Here is a 20,479-nt window from a genome sequence, read left to right as displayed (position 1 = left end):
AAAAAGAGAGGCAATGATGTACAAAAGTCATACTTGTCAGTGTTTTATATCATTCTGTTGGGATTTGTAGTTTTTCTTCTGCAGTTTTGTTTGTTTCCTCCCTGCTTCCCTTGGGTGTGACTTACTAGTGTTCATAGATAACTTGTTCCACTCACTTGTGACCTCCTCTTAATCTTGGGCCTGCTCACTAGTCATCAACAGTTCATCTACTTTATTTAGTATTGTATGTGCAAAACCTTTAAAATTTTAATGGATTTCATCCATTTGAAAGACAATGTGGGCAGTCGATCCCAAAGCAGGGGAGACTGTGACGTTACATTTAGGAAAAGCAGTTTTGGGCAGTTTTCTATTTCTGTAGTATTATCACACACCTGGAACACTGTCTCAACAGAACTCAGGGACATCTCATCAATGTAAACTTTTTCCAAATCAGTTAAAAGGTGGCTCCTGAACAACCAAACATGCAAACACATTTCTGTTTAAGTCTTTTATTGACATCTTTCAACTATGTCATGTTAATGTTAACATTATTATATTTGTTTATAATATATATTTATTGCATGACTTTTGTATATTTTTAGTGAACTGACGTTTATTTATCTTAACAATCCTTGAATGCGTGTTGTGTCTGTGTATTTTATCATGTTTCTTCATACATTGACCTGCTTTGGGACTACAGGCTACATAATGTCTAGGCAAGGTAAGTTTATTTTTGTACAATTCAAAGTGCCTTACATAAAACATTAAAGCACTGCAGATGATACAAAGAAAGCAGTAAAAAGCAGTAAAAGACATCAACAAATAGCAAAAATCTAAATAAAATCATAATAAAATCATAAATTAAATGAAAATGATTAAAAGAAAGATAAGTTAAAAGTTGCTGTGCAGAATTAATGCATGTGTACATGAGAAAAGAAATGTTTTTAGCCTGGATTTAAAGCTGTCTACATTTGTTGAAAGTTTAACCTTCACTGGCAGTTTGTTCCACTTGTTTGCAGCATAACAGCTAAAAGACCAACATTTTATGTTCATTAGGAGAACCTCAATAGCCTCAATAGCCTGTTAAACTCTGTTCTTACCTGTGGACTCACCTGTTGTCATTTTCTCCTGCAGTGTTCACCGTTTACCCCATCCTAAGTGAATTATCTACAGCCTCAGCAGCTTCCATGGTTTAAAACATCTTGTAACTAATTAGTCATCTGGTTTTCACTCTGTTTTTTGGGCCCCACCGAAACAATCTGAATCCACAGGTTACAATGTAAATGCAAAAGATTTTTTTTTTCTTTTTAATATATATTGATGGAATCGGGCTGCACCGCGGTGTGGTGCTTAGCACCGCAGCCTCACAGCAAGAAGGTCACTGGTTCAAGCCTGTGACCTTCGAACAGTGGCCTTTCTTTGTGGAGTTTGCATGTTCTCCCCCTGTCCACAGATATGTTAGGTTAATTGGTCACTCTGAATTCTCTCTAGGAGTGTGTGTGTGTGTGTCTGAGCATGATTGGTTGTTTGTCTCTGTGTTGGACCTGCAATAGACTGGCGACTGTCCAGGGTGTACCCTTCCTCTCACCTCTGAACTGATAGGCTCCAGCTTCCCGGGACCCTGAATTAGACAAAGCAGCACAAAAAAATGAATGGATAAATGTAATGAGAAATTAAACTTGATATTTTGAAAATTTATGTTTGTTGTTTACACAACAACAACAATAAGAGGCAGCAATGATGATGAGCTATTTTTCCTGCATTGATTGTAACAGGTAGGATATTAGGTCAAATCAGAACACCTGAAACACCCTTTTTATGGATAGATGTGTACATTAACCTTTAAAACAAAAAATGTAGCAATTTTTCATTACATATTCACTGATTTTTAATTGGCTACAAATTTGAATAACACGAAAAATTATAATGTGAAATGGATATGATTATCAGTATTGTATAACCATTAATGTAATGGTAAACAAGAATAAAATCTACCAAACCTGGTCACATTTTCTGTAACAATATATAGTAATATAGGTTTGAGCCTTCTGATATAAATAACTGGGGTGTTATAGAAGCTAAACAATTTTATCATTTACATTCACAGCATAGAGTTTGAAATTTCAATGTAAAATGTACTTAGTACCATCTGTAATAGGTTACAATTATGTACCAGCCCCTTTAATTAAATAGTCTAAATACGAAGTAGTGATTAGTTTATAAAGGCTGTTTGTATTTTAGCTGCAGCTTGTAAGGTTAAAGCTGTGTGCTAGTTTTACTAATTTGTTCCTAACATAGAAGATCTGTACATCTGTGCCACACACAAAATAACATAATAACATGTAACATCTCTTACTAGTTATTACCCTTTGTTTCAGTTCAGTTTGAACCTGTATCGGTCATTGTTCTGGTGGCATCTTACTGTGCCGTCAGTGCTGGGTCACATAAAAGTTTTATTTTTATTTATCTTTTTTAAAATACACAGATATTAGTATTACATATAAAATTTATAAAAACTAAGAATTAAAAATATGTATAGTAGGTTATGCAGTATTCACACTGAAAATATATATTATTTGTTAACTTAGATAGACAAACCTCCTGGAATTAAAACATGTTAATTTATTGTTCTGTTTACTTTGAAAAATAAGAATTCTACAGCTCTTGAAAAGCAATTAATTTAAAAACTTAAAATATATATATATATATGTAAGGAATGTATATTAAATTATTTCAGCGGTTTAAACAAAAATTTAGCAAGATTTTAAATCTTAGGTGACACGGATAAATAGTTGTGGTGGCTAAAAGCTAAAGTAGGCTAAATAGAGCAGTTTAACTCTATGGAAATAATGTGATTTATTATGGTGAGGCACCTTTAAATCAAATATCCAAGTTGAAACCAAATTAATGAAATTTAATTAAATATGTTTACAAAATGTCACAACTTATTAGGTTAGCTTGTTAGTTCAAAAAAAGAATTACACCAAAGGGCTCTGTTTCCCTTCACCCATTAGATTGTCTGAAAGTTGTGGTGGCTACAGTCTGGTTTATTTTCAGCAGTTGTCTCAGTTTGAAAAACGGGGAGACAAAAGCAACTACCATAGTGTTAAAGCTCTGACACCACAGCTTCCCTTGTTATGGCTGTGTGGACATGTTGAGAATGTAAAGGAGCCAGATGGGGGAGTTATCAGACTGGTACTGTTACAAATGGCTGCTTGAAATCTCCAAATGGGGACAATCAATATTGGCTTGAATGTGAATCAATCACTGAAATGAGGCCATGCTCTGTGAGGATTAAAGCCTGGTTATATTTGTTGAATTTAGGCCTGAATTTGAGCCAAAGAAGAAGCTCTGGCCTATCTGATGGGGAGAGCTTCTATCTGTGCTTAAGTTTAGCCCAGTTTGTTTACCAGTTGTAAAATCAGAGCAACATAAACATGGCAGAAAGCTGATTATTTCCAGTTGCTGGGAGACCACCAACACTCCTGATAGTGCCAGAAATTTCCCATAATTAGGAATCGTTATTGTGTGGTAAAGAGATGACTTAACAGGTCTGTGCCTTGAAGTCACAACAGACACACGTGTCTTATGACCATCTCTGTGTCTACTATTATGACTGTGCAGAGGGCTACTGAACTAGCGGAACATGGCTGCAGGCAGAGCCTTAAAAAACAGACTCACAGGAAGGATTTATCTTGTGACCGCAGCACCGGCGGTAAGTACTCATAGTGCTTTGTCCATGTTTTGTTAAAAAATGTTAAATAAAATTTAAAAAGTTACTAAAATTTCACATTCTATCCAAGTTTTTTTTTTTTTTTTTTTTTTCATTTACCATTCAGATTATTTGTACTATCCAAAAGTCAAATCTTGAAGGTTCCACCTTAGTCAGAAACTTTTCAAAACATCTCACACACTTCCAAATCCCTGACCACTTGAATGAAACTGCACTGCACTGTAATAACAGTTTGGGTATTTTTTATATGATAACAGAAGACAGGCTCAAGATATCATCACTAGCTGAAAACATTATAAAAGTATTCTCTCACAATTAAACTTCCTCTTTTGTGTTTAGTTTTCCTCCAGTCTCTCAGTTATATCATCCTTTTTGGTGCTTGTGCCATTTTTTACTGCTCCTGACCATTTATTTGAGTGACTATAGTCTCAGACAAAATGAACCTACTTTTATTCATTTGTTTTATGCTCACCAGGAAAAAATATTGAACTTATTTGCAACAATTGAAGTGGCATTTAATTGTGATGGCCACACTTATTCAAATGAGCCGGAGTATACAGGAGAAGAGCTGAAAATTGGTCTGTCAGGTGCAATGTATTAGTATTAAGATAAAAAATAACTGCCTGTTTTCTTTTTTTTTGTTTTTTTTTGTTTTTTTGCAGCATCTAGAAATTTATAATCCAGTGACCCTTTAATAAAATGACATACTATATGAGATTAAAATCTTTGTAAAATGGCTAACACTGTGCAATTTGCAAGTTACTATTTAGAGATCTTATGTAGAAGCGAAAGAACTGGTGCAAAAGTCTGCACCAGTTCTGCTCAAATAAAAAACAACAACAAAAACAATAAAAACCCCCAAAAAAACATTTATTTAGACACAAAATTAGTATCTACCACCAGGTGCAGACTGAATATATAAAAAATTTAAACAGAATTTTCTGAAAAACACCACAAAAAATACACATAAATGGCTTTTTATTAATGGTGATGCAGATACTGGTGCATGGTTAAAAAAAAAAAAAAAGAAGATCAAACACATTTAAGAACGTGTCTTTTAGAAGTGCTATAAACCCCCTTATAACTTTCAAACAGAACTTACCGCTTACAGATAGTTAACTATATTCATCACCACTGTAGTCAAATACTCAGTTAGTTGTATTGACATGTCTGGTTCCCCTTTTGTTTTAAAGGAGTTTGAAACATGATCAACTATTTTCAGAAGGGTGTTTGCTCTGAAATAATCCTCTTTCATGTTGATGTACTTATTGATCTTGTATGCAACCAAAAAGAATAAACCATTTAACAAGTTTTAACTCATGCAGATTTGTGTTATATAGCATGTTTCTATTTAGTCCATGCAAAATGCATTGCATTGAGATAAAATGACTTTTCAATGGTGGGCTAGATACAGGTGCATCGGTGCTGTATAGTGAAAGAAAGATAATATATGACAATCCAAACATGAAATAGAGACCTAATGTGCACACTAGTAAGTATTAATCTTAACATAACTGATATCTGTGTGAAACCAAAGGCATGCAGCCTACATGTGTTACAGCATGAAAGATGGAGATGAATTTCAGCTGCTAATGGAAATCCTGAATGTTACACATAGGAGCAATTCATATGCTGTGTAATGAAGACACTCTTCATTGGGGATCTACTAATGGAATAAGTTGTAGTTACCACTTGCACACACAGTATACTGCATATAGGCTCACATCATTCTTGTGTAGTAGATGTAGTCATTTCTGTGAACTTGTCGTATTAAAATATCAAGTCATGACAAAGACTGAAAGGTTTTTAGAGAGGAAGCTTCTGATGTCATGTTGGATAGTAGAAATTTGAGAGAAGAGCGCTTCAGGGTGTTCAGCTGGAGTTTGCACACTGGCCCTGCAGCAGCTATTTGAGGAGAAGATCCCCTATTTGACAAAACCACAATGCTTTGTCCATCTGGTCACACGGGGCTTCATGTGAGCAACTGTGGGAGCTGGTATTAAGCAGATGCCATTTCACATCTAATGTTTTCTTTCCACTCCCAGTCCATCCTGTTTGCTCATATTCAAGCACATAAGACTGCTTTTATCCCCTTTTTTCCACATATATGGACAGGGAAATAATTCTATGAAGGAGCAACAGACGAGTTCATTTAACAAATCTGTCATAAAAAAGAGTGTTTATCAGATTTAGCAGGCAAGTTTAAAAAGTCCATATTTGGATGTTGAAGTGTGTAGTGAAGGAGTCAGTCGCTTGACTTGAGGGATCCAAGAGACCCGAGTGTGTTCCTGTCTGACTCAATACATTTCACACTTTATTTTCTTTTAAACATCAATCACCCTCCACTTTGGTTTTCACATTGTCCGTTTGTTAGTTTAGGCATCAAATAATGTTTTACAAAGGTTAAATAAATACTATCAAACCTTAATACATAAAAAAAGTAAAAGAAGGAAAGAAATGTGTCCATTTTAAGAAATATATTTATCTTTAAGCCAATAAAAATCTGACACTTACTTCTATCATATGCTTACCTGACATGTTTCGATGGTCTTCTGCATCAGTGTTATTGGATGGTGTCGCTGTCGCACACAATGTGTACAAAACAACATATAATGAACTTGTTTTGACAATTTACCTTGAGATTGGGTTAAAAGAACAGAAGAATAAAAGAGACTTTACAATATTAATCTGTATTTAAAACACATAGACCAACATTAAGAATTTATTAAGAACCAAATATATGACATTAGGTTTTAAAATGATTACATGAGCAGAGTTTTCTGCTCTGAGATGCAAGGAGTGTGTCTTAGGTTTTGACTGCACGATTGTGTAGCGTTAGTACAGTGAGAAGGTTCCTGGTTCAAATCTTAGCTGGGTGGGTGGGGGGTGGAGTTTGTATGTTCTATCCGAATATTCCTGCTCTCAAAGACATGTATATGAGGTTTATTGGTATCGCTTACTCTCCTTAGGAGTAAATGTGAGAGTTTCTCTCTCTGTGTTGGCCCTAAGATGGGCTAGCAACCTGTCCAGGGTGTACTCCACCTCTTGCCCAGTAGCTGCTGCGATAGGCTCCAGCCCACCCATGACCCTACATTGGATTAAGTAGGCATAGGAAATTGATACACTGATGTTTTAAAATTAGAAAATGAGCAAGAAAATGATATCCAAGGGTGTTGTCAGGTCAACACACTGTGTTTGGACCAAGACGTTAAAAATAACATGGTGTAGCAGGAGCAAAAACGGAGATTACAATCTTGAAGTTGATTGAAAAAATCACAAATGATCACTTAAGAATACTTAGGTTTGGTGTTGTCTACTCACATTAATTTAAATAACAGAAGATCAAATAATTATATTATATTATATTATATTATATTATATTATATTATATTATATTATATTATATTATATTATATTATATTATATTAATTATATTTCCCACAAGGTGGCAGAGTTATCCATCTCTGCAAAAATGGTGCATCATTGTGAAGTACAGTAGAATAAATGGAGAGAGAGCTCTGACACACACTATATATATATATATATATATATATATATATATATATATATACACATATATTATTGTTGTTGTTGTTGTTGTTGTTATTATTATTATTATTATTATTATTATTATTATTATTATTATTATTATTAGTAGTAGTAGTAGTAGTAGTAGTAGTAGTAGTAGTAGTAGTAGTAGTTGTTGTTGTAGTAGTAGTAATAGTAGTTTTGATATTTTATATGTTTGTTTGTATATCCATCCTGGGGTTAACCCTGATGGAAGTCAATGTTCCTGGGATAAGAGGTAGGAGTAAAAAGTGGTAGATGAAGCCAGACTGGAAAACAATAAGAAAGTACTTGTTTAGAACTGGCTAAGTCTGTGGGAGGATCTGTTGTGGAGCTGTTAGTGAGTTTAAAGACATTTGTGTTGTGTCAGGAAAAGCAGTAGAACCAAGGAGTAACAGTCCTTGAGAAGGCAGGACCACAAACTGCAAATGGTATATGGTAGGTCACTAATTAATGGATTTAAGGAAACGATAGCAGGAAATTACATTGGTAAGTTGTTGAAGATGTGATGGGAGGCAGGGTGGTTTGCAACTGTAGTGCAGGAGGCCTAATATGATGGGAACTGCTATGGGGAAAGGTTTCCATTTCTAATCACTGGTTAGATAAAGGATCTGTGAATCATCCAAGATTGTACCTGTGCTAACTGGAAATGGCTTAAAACTACTTGCTAATAATGCACTACAAGAGCAAAATTCTTCTTTTTTTTTTCTTTTTTTGTTTTTTTTAAGAGAGACTAATTTTGCAATAGTTTATTCATTATCTTACTTTCGCAATTGCCATAATCTGTGTCATCAGATCTGGCAAACTGGACCTCTTCTTATAGGTGTTGGCTTTCTCAGGCTTTAGAATTCAGTCACTCACTTTTCCACATTAGCACTGGAGTCTTCTTAAATGCTTAATGTACTCCACTGTGCAACATTTAACAATATTATATTAAATGAATGTACGGGGAAAAAAAATGGAAATGCAAAACCATGAGTTTCCCCAACTCCTCCCATTCTCTGGAGTTTATGGATCCATGAATGAAAGCAGCAGATGCGCCCTGGCAGCTTAATTATAAATTTCCCTTGGGCCAAGAACCCAATCAGAATCACCAATCATTACTTTTGCCTGGACCCCATTTTCAGTCAGTTCATTCATTGTTATTATCCAGAGCCAGGATGTATGTTGATGTAATTCACAGAATGTTGACAAAAAATTGTGCTGAATACAAAATATGAGTTTTTTTCTAACTGAACTCCTTCACGTTTAAGGACAAAAATATTTCACGATTAGTTAAATGTAGACTTAATGTAAGTATGTTTGGTAATCCATTACTTGTAGGCCACCCTCTTGCTAAAAAGTGATACAACAGATCTTTTTTGTAATAAAAAAATGTTGTAGACCAAATGTATAAACCAGAGCTGAAAGAGTGGATTTTTCAGAAACACCAAAGCTTCATTCCACAAGTTTAGAATAAATGGTCGGAAACATAGGGAAAACTGTGTGGAATTATAATTATCAGTATATTCTTTGTAGGGGGCTGACCTCGACTCATATTCCTTCCACCGACTGTGGGTCGGTGGAAGGAATACTTTGAAGACCTTCTCAATTCCATTGACACGTCTTCTGACAAGGAAGCAGAATCCGGGGACCCTGGGGCTGAGGTTGCTGAGGTGGTTAAAAAGCTCCTCAGTGGCAGGGCGCCGGGGGTGGTTTTTCATAAGGCTCTGGATGCTGTAGGGCAGTCTTGGTTGACAAGCCTCTGCAGCATCATATGGACACTGGAGACAGTTCCCCTGGACTGGCAGACTAGGATAGCGGTCCACCTCTTCAAAAAAGGGGATTGGAGGGTGTGCTCCAACTACAGGGGGATCACACTACTCAGCCTCCCTGGTAAGGTCTATTCCGGGGTCCTGGAGAGGAAGGTCTGTCTGAAAGCTGAATCTCAGATTAAGGAGGAGCAGTGTGGTTTTCGTCCCAGTCGCATAACAGTGGACCAGCTCTGTACCCTCTTCAGGGTGTTGGAAGGGGCATTAGAGTTCACCCTACCAGTGTACATGTGGTTAGTGGACTTGGGGAAGTTGTTTGACCATGTTTCCCAGGGACTCCTGTGGGGGTGCTCTGGGAGTATGGAGTGCCAAACCCTATTGTATGAGCTGTCCGGTCCCTGTACAACCAGTGCCAAAGGAGAAGATCCAGGGTTTAGACGGGGCAAGACTGTTACAGTAAATCAGATTAGTTTCCAGTGAGCGTTGGACTCTGCCAAGGCTGCCCTTTGTCACCGATGCTGTTCATAACTTTTATGGACAGATTTTCTAGATGCAGCCGAGGTGTTGAGGGGATCCAATTTGGTTGCCTCAGACTTGGGTCTCTGCTTTTTGCAGATGATGTGGTTCTGTTGACTTCTTCAGGCCATGATCTTCAGCTCTCGCTGGAGCGATTCGCAGCCAAGTATGAATTGGCTGGGATGAGAATCAGCACCTCCAAATCCAAGACCATGGTCCTCAGCTGGAAAAGGGTGGAGGGTTTTTTTCCAGGTTGGGAAGAAATGCACCAGGTGCCCCAAGTGGAGGCTTGTCCCACCGGGAGGAAACCCTGGGGAAGACCCAGGTTTCGCTGGAGGGACTACATCTCTCAGCTGGCCCGAGAACTCCTCGGGATCCCTCCAGACGAGCTGGCGATGTGGCCGGGGAGATGGAAGTCTGGGCTTCCCTGCTTAGGCAGCTGCCCCTGCGACCTCGGATAAACAGTAGAAAATGGATAGATGGATGGATGGATGGATATTCTTTGTAGAAATCTGTAATAAATGCCATTTTTATTATTATTAGAACTGACTAAATGATGGCTGACATGATCTAAATGTTTAGGTTTGGTTAGATCATGTTACTGATATTAGAGACATTTTTAAATTGGGGTGATAAAGTATGACGAGGGCACAATGCCCAGAATTTGAAAACAAGAAGGCAAGTGGATTGTTTTTCTGAAACCAATTCTTTGTGACCTTCATGAAGTCATTGAACATTTGACTTTAAAATTAAAAGGTACTGGAAACATGTCTTCAAGTTATGAAGCACAGGGTTACCATTGCAATAGAGGAAAATAGAAGAAAAATCAGGAAATAGCTGCATTTGTGTGCTTAATTTGAATAATAATTGGAATTTTGTATATAAAAATTATTTGTCAAAAAAAATATAATTTACTATTTGAGGGAAAGAGGACTTTTACTCTGGTCACAGCATTCATGTAAATGAAAAATGTGATCTATTATTTTGAGTGATAATGTGGAATGTTTCTAAAATGTACTGTTCAAACAAATGGGAATTTTACATGTAACAATATGGGTTTTTACATGAAAATGTTCCAAAACCGCATGTTTTGATTTGCAAAATGTGCTTTACATGTTTTCCACATATGTCTTACATGTGTTTCATATGTGGAAAACCACATGAGGTCAGGTGAGACATGTGTTTTTTCTATAAGGGCACTCTTTTTACTATGCAAGAAATCACATCATGAGCTATGACACATGTAACTGCAAAAGGTTTGAGAACTGCTGCTGTAGAGCACGAGTGATACTGATTAGATATAATCATTCAAGATTTATTGCAGTTATTTATTTGTGTCAGCTATCATGGTAAAAAGGGGTTTATCACTAGAACTGACATGTAAACTTTAAACTTACAATTTAATGGTAACCCCTGTTTGTTGTGGTAATCCTTCAACAAAGCCCTGACAATCCTGAGAGGTTTGAGACTTATGTTGGTTGCTTTAATACTTTGACTATCCCATACCTGTGGATAGACCTATGCACCTGTCCATCCCAGTTTTATGCTCAGGTAAGTATTGTTGTCCTATTAAATTCAAACCATCATATCTATGGTTTTATATGGTCCATTAACATCAAACAAAAACTGAAAGCGCTAACTAATGATAGCTAGTTAGCTAGCAATATCTTGGCTAGTTAAACAGGAATGCTGTGGAAGCCAGAATGATAGTCAGCCTTTTTGGGCCACTGTTTTCAAATATGATTTCTTATCCTTTGCTTTTCTTCTAAAAAAAAAAGTGAAAAGTTGCAACAGTTTTGCTCAGAGCAGACCTGGTTGAGGACCTGGTTTTGCTGAAGATGGGGATCATTTTCATTAAAACTGCAAAATGCCAAAATGACTGACTAAGGATGCACTCTGTGAACATTTTTGGTTTTAGATTAATAATAACAAATGTTTTCAGATAATGTTGGAACGGGATCATCTCTTCTTTTACCAACACTGTGAACTTGGTCGATAAAAGCAGTGCAGACTGGGGTTTAACATTGTCTTACTGACTCAACCCAACTAAAATGTGTCATCTTTTTTAGGTGTGCAGGCATGCAAGGCAACACCTATCAATGGTTAAAAGATGCTGTTGTGTCTGGTGCCTTATCAGTTAAAAATAAGACACATATTGTTCCATGCTTACTTCAGTTGCAGACTCATGGCAGCAAAAGCATATTCATGTCACCATCATTTGTCTGCAGAATGATATGAGTGTCTGTCCCCAGCTATCTAATCTCAATCATATAGACTTTTGTTCCCTCTAGACTACCTTTAAGGCATGGTGTCTGGTACCATTATCCCTATGCACATGGTAGCCTGTCCTGTCTGTTCTTGCTCGTAGCTCCATGATTATGGAAAAATTTGCTGGTCTGCACAAACAAGACAGGAAATCACAGGTAAAGTTATTAAGTTTAATTTTACTCACCCTGATATTCCCTAAACGCCATACTACTCAAACACCTAATGTGTGTTAGGGGATAGAGTAATTGCTACAGCATAGCCACAAATGATGGCAATTAAGAGAAACTAGCGTCAGAGAAGCTAGCATTAAGGAAATAGGAACAGACACCATGTTCTTTTACAGTCCTAAGAGCTGGACAAGTATCTCGATTCAGTGTGAAGCATGCTTTTTATTAAAGCGGTCACGAGGGGCTTTTCATAGTGTTTGCCTAACCAGGGAATAGAGTGGAGTGGCTAAAGAGACACTCTGTGAAAGTTGTGTGCTTTACTTTTGAGCACCACCACTTAAAATAAAAGGGGAAAAAAGTTTCACCCACTTAATGAGCTACCAGTCATATGGTATGTTGTCTTAAGCTGATGATTTGGAGAATGTTTGGCCAAAGAAACTACAATGGACTTTAATTCAGCAAATCAATCAATTATCTATACTGGCTTTAGCTTGTTCAGGGTTGCAGGGAGCTGGAGCCTATCCAGGCTGACTTGGCAAGAAGTAGGGTTCACCCTGGACAGTTTGCCAAAGACAGACAACTGTGCACACTCATTTACGGCCAGTTTAGAATCAGTCTGTCTCTGTCCATAAGGACCTGGTTTAGATGGCACTGAGTAAAGACTTGCATGATCACAGGCTGGCTGCCCAGTAGTGCTCCTGAGGGTTGCTATTTGTATCATATGCACTTGCTAGTGTTGTCAGCGGTTTTATTATACTGTTGTTTAGTTTCTTAATTTGTGTCTTAGCTATGTGCACTGAAAAAGTTGGGCTTAATATGTACTGTAGCCAGTGTCACTTTGATTTAAATCTGTAACAATAACTGAAATAGTAGTGAAAAAGGTAAAATGTGATGTTTGAAAACTCCCCTGTTAACATCTCAGTTATATCCAAGAAAGTTCCTTTAGAAGCCCTTAGACTATAGGAGTGTTCAGGACATCACAAGTGTGTCCAGCTTGTCAGGGTTTTTCTTTTTTTTTTAATGATTAGGTCTCAGCTCAAATTTTATAAACACCTGTGTGACTTATCCCCAAATCTCTGCCTTATTTTCAAGATTTAGTCTTTATTACCTGATATTATGTGCCATCATATCCAGACTGCTGCTGAGTAAAACAGCATTTTATCCTTTTTACTTCAGCAGAGGAATGTTGGCCCACATTTTTGTCTTTTGCCTCAAAGCACAGTTTGATAGATTTTTTTTCAGGGCTTTAAACAGCATCATAGTTGTGGTCAGATCTGTTTTCAGTACATCCAGGCTTCAGCAGAGAGTGTTGGTTTTAGCAGCACAATAAATTTAACATGGCAATAATAATTGCTTTCTTCTTGAAGTTACAAGAGGGTTTCAAATATAAAGCCTAAAATGTGGACATTGTTGTGGATTAAAAGAACTGACTTCAACATTCATATTAACCAGAAGACAACACTAGCCCAACTCAGCTTAATTAAATTAATGTTCCTAGCAATAAAATATGATGTCTTGTGGTATATCCATGTCTAGACTGAAACTGAACACAAGGGTGTGGAGACTGCCAAAACACAAAGTGAAATCTCTGAACAGAGTCAATGATGACAGAGATTGTATTGGTCAAGGGAAGGTTTTGTGTGGAGAACAGCAGCTTTTACTGACTATAAGGCAGATGGTTCACAGCCAGATGTCAGGGAGGGGTTGATGACACTCATCAGAATATAGAGCAGATCAGCAGCAGTGGTCCAGAACAGAAAGGACATAAAGCTGGTTCATTGGGGCAGATGTTCATTCCCCTAGTGTTTAAATACTTCTTGTAAGAGTAGTTGTGGAGCAGATATTAAGCTCATGTTCCAGGGTTTAGAGGAAGAAACAGAGACCAAAGGTCTTTGTGAGCCTTGACCGGAGAAAGAAAGGCTAAGCTGAGCCAAACTAAGAGGAAAGGAGAGGACAGACAAGTTCTCTGTGGATCAGAAGTAGAAAACTAGATTTCTAGAGGTTTCTGCCAGATTTGCCAGCAGATAAAGGCAGAATAAAGGAGGAGATGAGATACTAAAACTGTTCAGAGAAGCAAGCTTGTGGAATTTTCCTCCAGCTGCCCATAATCTACTGTCCATTTGATTCACGTGGCAGCTTACAGCCAAGGAGCAGGTGAGGGCAGATAGACAGCGGAAAGAGAAGAAGATCCAGGGTTGAGGGGGGATAAGAGAGGAGGGAGGAAGTTGAAGGTCACGGAGGAGACACAGACAGGAGTCAACTGGTAGGAGGTAATGAGAGTTGAGCTGAGGGCAGGATGTAAAATAGGAATCACGAGACATGTCCAGTGGAAGTTTGTATAGAAAAAAAAGAAGCAGCAGTCAGTAACATGCAGGATTAAGAGCCGCTTATAGAAAGGGCTTATTTTCTATTTTCTTTTTATTATTATTTTTTGTTTGTTTTGCTTCCTTTCTCTTTGTTGCAGGTTGTCTTCAATTCTAAATAATTCAAAGATGGTTATGGAGCATGTCAAAGATTAAAGATATTTACTGTTTCAGAGCTGCCATCACAGGGCAACATACTGGGCAACATACTGTATATATATATATATATATATATATATATATATAAATTAGATATTTTAAGTTTCTAACATCTAATACTCAAAGAAGCAAATGAGTTTTTCTCTTCTACTTGCAAAAGGAAAATAGCCCAAGACTTACACCTGAAATTTCATTGAGGATACACACCAGCGAGCTGAAGGACAACAAGATATTTTTAGATATTTGCTAATCTCAATGCAGTCTCACTCCAGATTGTGTAGTAGCTTCATCAGCCCACAGTGTAAAACATAGCTGTTTCTCTTAAAAGGCTAAAATGTATAAAGTTGGCTTAAAAATTGATAACATGATTAAATTTTGCTTCATGTAAAGTTCTCCTATATGCTCAAACATTGTAAAATTGTCTCATTTTTAAGGTTCTGAAAATGTTTTTCTGTTGCAAACACTATAGTATGTCAAGCATGTCAAGAACAATGTATGACTGCCCTTAAATATTAATATAAACATGGTTACAGGTTGGCATCATGTCACCTGAAGGCTGTTGTGTGAAACTGAGGATACTTTTTATGTATTGACTTAAAGGATGGGAAAACAATTGTTTGACAGTTTTCTTCTGAGACTGGGCTGTTAACGTTTATAATAAGCTTCCTATGCATAAAACACAGAACAGGTCAAAGGTTTGGACACGTCTTCTCTTTCATTTTGGATGGAGTCCAAGTCGTCATGGAATTCTGTAATTTAAGAGAAGTACTTTGATTTTGTTTCATTTTTACAAACCCTTTGACCCCAATAAAAAGGGATGTGATCACGACTGCTAAATTCTCCCATGACTTCAGTGTACCACTGCTGACTGAACCACAGAAAACACAGCCATTAGTCCGCTTGAGGCTGGTGTAAAACAATATGTCGTTGCTTTTACAGAAGGAACAGTGACAAAACAACTGTGTCCAAACACCAGTCCACCCCAGCTTCATACCCATTCACTTAACGGGCAATAAATGAAAATTATTTTGATTATTCATTTGTTGTCATTCATAACTTTCATATGAATTCATTGAATCTAAAGGCAGATTTTTGTCCTTTTTGACATGATCTAATAATTTCCTTTGCAAGGCAACCTTTTATGATTTTGGCATTATATTGACACAGTTATGATGAACTGGACTAAAATGAATGAAGTTTGATTTGAGTAAATTAAAATTGGATTGCAGTTAAATGGATTTGATTGGATTATACAGGGATTTTGTTAAACCGCATTTTAAAAAAAACTACCTAGAGTTTTGGCGTAAATTAACACCATACAGATTTAACTGAATTTAATTTATTTTAATATCTTTTGCAATGGAGTGGTTCTTGTCACCAATTAAGCAAGAAAGTTTTTTTTTTTTTTTTTTTTTCCAACATGTGGATGTTCTAAGAGTCTGTTTTAAAGAAAGCCATGATATTTATGCTTCATGGACTATGTGTACTATTGTCCTGATACGGCTATTTTAATTGCAGTCCGTGCAAGCCTTACTACATTGTTTTATTATCTTATTTAATCACCTTACTTAAACTTAAATGAAAAAGGTGCAAACATTAAAAAGCTAGTAGTGTGTGCTGCATAATTTCTCATCTGAATTGTTGTGGCCTGCCAGGAGTACCTGAACCTCATCAAAAGTTTTGGGGATTGTGTACGTACGACTTTTTTCTCTGTATGACCACATCTGTCTGTTTTGTCAAAGTCTAAACTACACAAATATGATTTTTTTTTTTTTTCAAATTAGACCCAAGTCACTTTCTTACTTAATCAGATACAAATTGGATGTTTTCTCAAAGTGACCTCAGTTTGAACAGTCATGCGGCATTTCATTCCACTTTTACATCATCGTGGAAGTGAAACTGTTCTGGTGGAAGCAGGATGCATAAACCCAGCGTGCTAACTGAGGATGCAGGTCACTTCAGACTGTAGATTGTTCTCACTGGACAAATTAATAAAGCCTCAGAAAATGTGACAAATGAGTAACCATTCCCCAGATCCTCAAAACCAGTGATGCATCTCCATAAAGATGCTTATTAGGATGGAGGAGGTGTTACATGTAGATATAAACGTGTTTAAAATGCATAAAAGAAATATTGTTTAAATAGATTTATTCCTTAATTGTAACTTTTATAAAGGCCTCATTGCTTCTCCTGTATGTATTTGGGAAGCATTAAGCTGTTATTACTAGTATTAATCCTGTCTCCATCTATGTGATACAACTCCATTGGCTGTTTGTCAGTGCCACCATGTGAGAGCGCCGTCCTGAACAAACCCCAAGACCCACTGCTGAGCAGTTTAGCACTTAAAAATAAACTAAAAATTACCTCCCGGTTCTTTGGAATAAACAAATGCAGAACATTTCTATACTTCCTTAGATTTATTTTTAGCAACCATTCTGTAACTCAGTCATTTTTATAGCCGGCACAGACGCCAACCACATGACAGTCACAAGGCATGATTTCAGCAAAACTCTCCATTTTTATTAATGTTCATCTCTTCTACGAATTCCCATTGCTGCTTTGATCTGTCCCAAAAGAATATGCCCATGACCGGAGCTGCTTTTAACACAAGCATATATATTAAAATAAGACAAGCACAAGTTCCAGATTATATGTTAATGGTTTAAAAAAAAACAGGGTTGCAGTTTTCTTTTATTTATGGGCGTCTGTGTTCCATATAAATATTTAGAAAAAGTTTGATCTCCTCTTTCTCCTTTTCATTTAAAGCATTTAGTGTGTCCTGAGTTTGCGTAATATTTTTGAGATTTAACTCTTGGAAGAATTATTGTGGGCTGTGATGGACCTGTTCGCAGACTTGTTGGGTCAGATAGAGTTTATAGCGTAATTAGAGTGGAATCTGTTTGCCACTGTACCCTGCCATCCCATCACACAGAGGCCAAGTTCATTCAGGAGTAATTTAATTGCATACTTCATGCTTGAATTCTTCTTGCTCCAGTGGCTACATTGTACGGAGAGGACAAACTCTTTTTATGTCATGATTTTGGACACTAAGGATGGAAGTCTGGATTTCGGACAGAACGTCCTGTTACAGATTGCAAATCATTTGATGCATAATTAGAACAAGAAGGGATCGTGGCCCAGAGGGCTTCTGGCAGTGTGAACACTCCCATCCCAAACACATTTAAAGCACTGTTGACACAACAACCACCCAAACACACATTCACTACACCATAAAAATTTGCATAAGTTGTTTTATTCATAGTTATTGTCCTTTTTTTTTTCTTTTTTTTTCTTTTTTTATATATTTCTTATGTCAATGTTTTTCGCTTTTAGTTGTAGTGGACATCCTGTAAAGTCAAGCCTGAAGCCCTTGGCTGAGTTGTTCTCTGATCTGAAAAGAAAGGGTAAGAGGAGGAGTAAAGACACATCTTCCTCCTTGATCGCTCTCTTTATCTCACCAACAGTATCCCAACTCAACCTTTATTTTCATTTGAACAAAGAGTGCACCTTACAGTATATTTACACATCATACTGACTGACTGTTGAACAATTTCCACTTAGATAATGCAAGGAAGATTGAAATTTCAATTTGTGGTTTTTCTTTTTTTTTTTTTTTTTATTCTTCAAAAGTCTTGTTCTCCTTTGATCCAGTTTTTCCTTTCATGCTAACTTTAAAGTGAGATTTTCATTGTCAGCACTGTAATGACCAATATCACTGTAATCTTCTTCATCTTCATCATAACATTATTTTAACCATTATTATATTGATATATCTCTTTTTCAATAGATTCCTCTCTGACAACTGTACAATCGTACACAGTGTTCGACTTCCATATGTATATATATATATATATATATATATATATATATATATATATAAGGGAATATATTATTTATATATTATTCAAAACCTAGGAAAAGAGAAACATAATCCCAAAGAAAATATATTAGTATCCCAAAGTAACAAAATCATGCATGGTTTAATGTTTTTGTCCATAAAAACAAAGCAAAAAATTAATGGATGGGATCTGATTTTATTTACAAACTGATCTTGGCACTGTTTTTTATTTTTCTCTTTCTGGAAACTGGAATGATCATAAATACTTTTTACTCTGCCGAGTGTAACATACTCTTGGTATTTTAAGTCAGTGACCTGCTACTAAGGGCAGGCTTGAGAGACATATTCTTCTTTTTAAAGCACAAAAAAAAAAAAAAAAAAAAAATTAAAGAAATGGGGGGAGGGGCAGCATAGAGGGTCAACCAGGGGAACAAACAAAAAGTGTGTGTAGAAAACATATTTTACTCCAACTTTAGACTGTGGCAGTTTCCTTTTGTAGGCAGAAACCCTGTGACATCATGTCTACTGACTTTTTTTTCCCCCCCCAGAAACAAAGGCTCTCTCTACATCTCATCAAGTGCACTCACTGTTTTCTATTGTTTGGTGACGATCCAAAAGAGAGCATTGATTCTGTCCAGATTATTTTTTGTAAAGCAGCATTAATTGACTCAGGCAAATAAGATAAAGGAGACATGAGTAAAGAAAACTGCCAGTACACACCTACTCTCAATCTCAGGTTTGACAGGCAGGCTGGAGTAGCTATCTAAAAATTCCAGTGTCGCCTTGTCAAACAAGAGCTTGGCTGTTGATCCATTGATCGCTTGTGTGAGCAAACTATAAGAATGTGTGTTGCTGTGTGTGTTTGTGTTTCTGTGTGTGTTTGGGTGTCTCTGCATACTCATATTCAGTGCAAACACATAGGGTAAAAATCCCATCTTGCCCACGGCCCTTCAGCTCTGTTGTTTGAGTTGAATCTACAGTATCGTCCATCCCTGACCATCTCACCACCTCATTTCCTTTCCAGTTCTCTGTTGCACCTCTTTAAAGAGATAAACCATCAGGGAGACAGACAGGCCTTTGTTTTTCCAGCCTGACGGCGGGCCAACTGCTGCCAAGTTGCCCGCTTCACCCCACCCCATCCCCACAACCGCCCACCCAGTGTCAGGTCCTAGCATAGCCCAATGTACTTGAGATTGTTCTGGATGATCACGTCCGTGACAGCGTCGAACACAAACTGGATGTTGCTGGTGTCAGTGGCACAGGTGAAGTGCGAATAGATCTCCTTGGTCTCCTTGTTGCGGTTGAGGTCCTCAAACTGCCGTTGCACATAGACAGCTGCCTCCTCATAGGTGTTTTGACCTTTGTAGTCAGGGAAGCACACTGTCAGTGGAATGCGTTTTATCTTCTCAGCCAGCAAGTCCTTCTTGTTGAGGAAGAGGATGAGTGACGTGTTGGTGAACCAGTTGTTGTTGCAGATTGAGTCAAACAGACGCAAGCTCTCGGCCATGCGGCTCTGTGTGGGCACAGAAATAGAAAAGATCAGATCATTGGAAAACCCTTTCATAGTTAAAACATACTAACAAGTTTAAAGGAACAACCCGTATCAACAGTTTATTATCATGGTTTGACTTCATCCATGCAAAAAGATTCACAATTTGACATTCAGGTGAGAAAATTAGACATAAAAGACCCTGACAAGATTTCTGTGCAAAAACAAAGACGAGAGGCGCACAAGTCTGAGATATCCACCTGATTAACCAAAGGTATGGCTCGTCTGTTGTATCAACAGAGATTTAAAACTCAGACAGACAAAGACCTGTGTTTGAACTCTTCTCTGCAACAGCTGATTACATCTTTAACTGCCACTTAATTTCTCTAAGCCCAGAATTGTGAAATGATCAGTCACAGAAGGCATGTTGCAGCGTTGCAGAGCTATTTCTATGTATTACTGGGACACTTCATGCTGTGAGGATGAAAATTTGAGTGGATTGTGTGGAGGCAAGAACTGTTGATAGACAGGTGGTGCACACTGAGGACAGACGGCTGCAACTTCATGTAGTCTGTTTTCACAGAAACACCATTCTCTTGAGACTTACAACAGTTAAAAATGGATAATGAGAGCTGCATGGATTTTGTTC

General features: G+C 37.2%; 1 protein-coding gene across 2 annotated transcripts in view; it reads right to left on the bottom strand.

The window, feature by feature from the left end:
- Positions 1-17,443: 17,443 nt before the first annotated feature.
- The window catches only part of gnaz (guanine nucleotide binding protein (G protein), alpha z polypeptide), a 29,097-nt gene continuing 26,061 nt past the window's right edge, over positions 17,444-20,479 (bottom strand). For both annotated transcript variants that reach the window (XM_041969374.1, XM_041969375.1), the window contains exon 3: positions 17,444-19,854. In XM_041969374.1, the coding sequence (XP_041825308.1) occupies positions 19,510-19,854 (345 nt within the window). In that variant the 3' untranslated portion in view covers positions 17,444-19,509. The remainder of the gene's footprint in view (positions 19,855-20,479) is intronic.

Source organism: Melanotaenia boesemani, chromosome 19, assembly GCF_017639745.1.
Source record: "Melanotaenia boesemani isolate fMelBoe1 chromosome 19, fMelBoe1.pri, whole genome shotgun sequence".
In the NCBI taxonomy this organism is placed as follows: Eukaryota; Metazoa; Chordata; class Actinopteri; order Atheriniformes; family Melanotaeniidae; genus Melanotaenia; species Melanotaenia boesemani.
The sequence above is the reverse complement of the archived record's forward strand: the minus strand, read 5'-3'. Positions and strand labels throughout refer to the sequence as shown.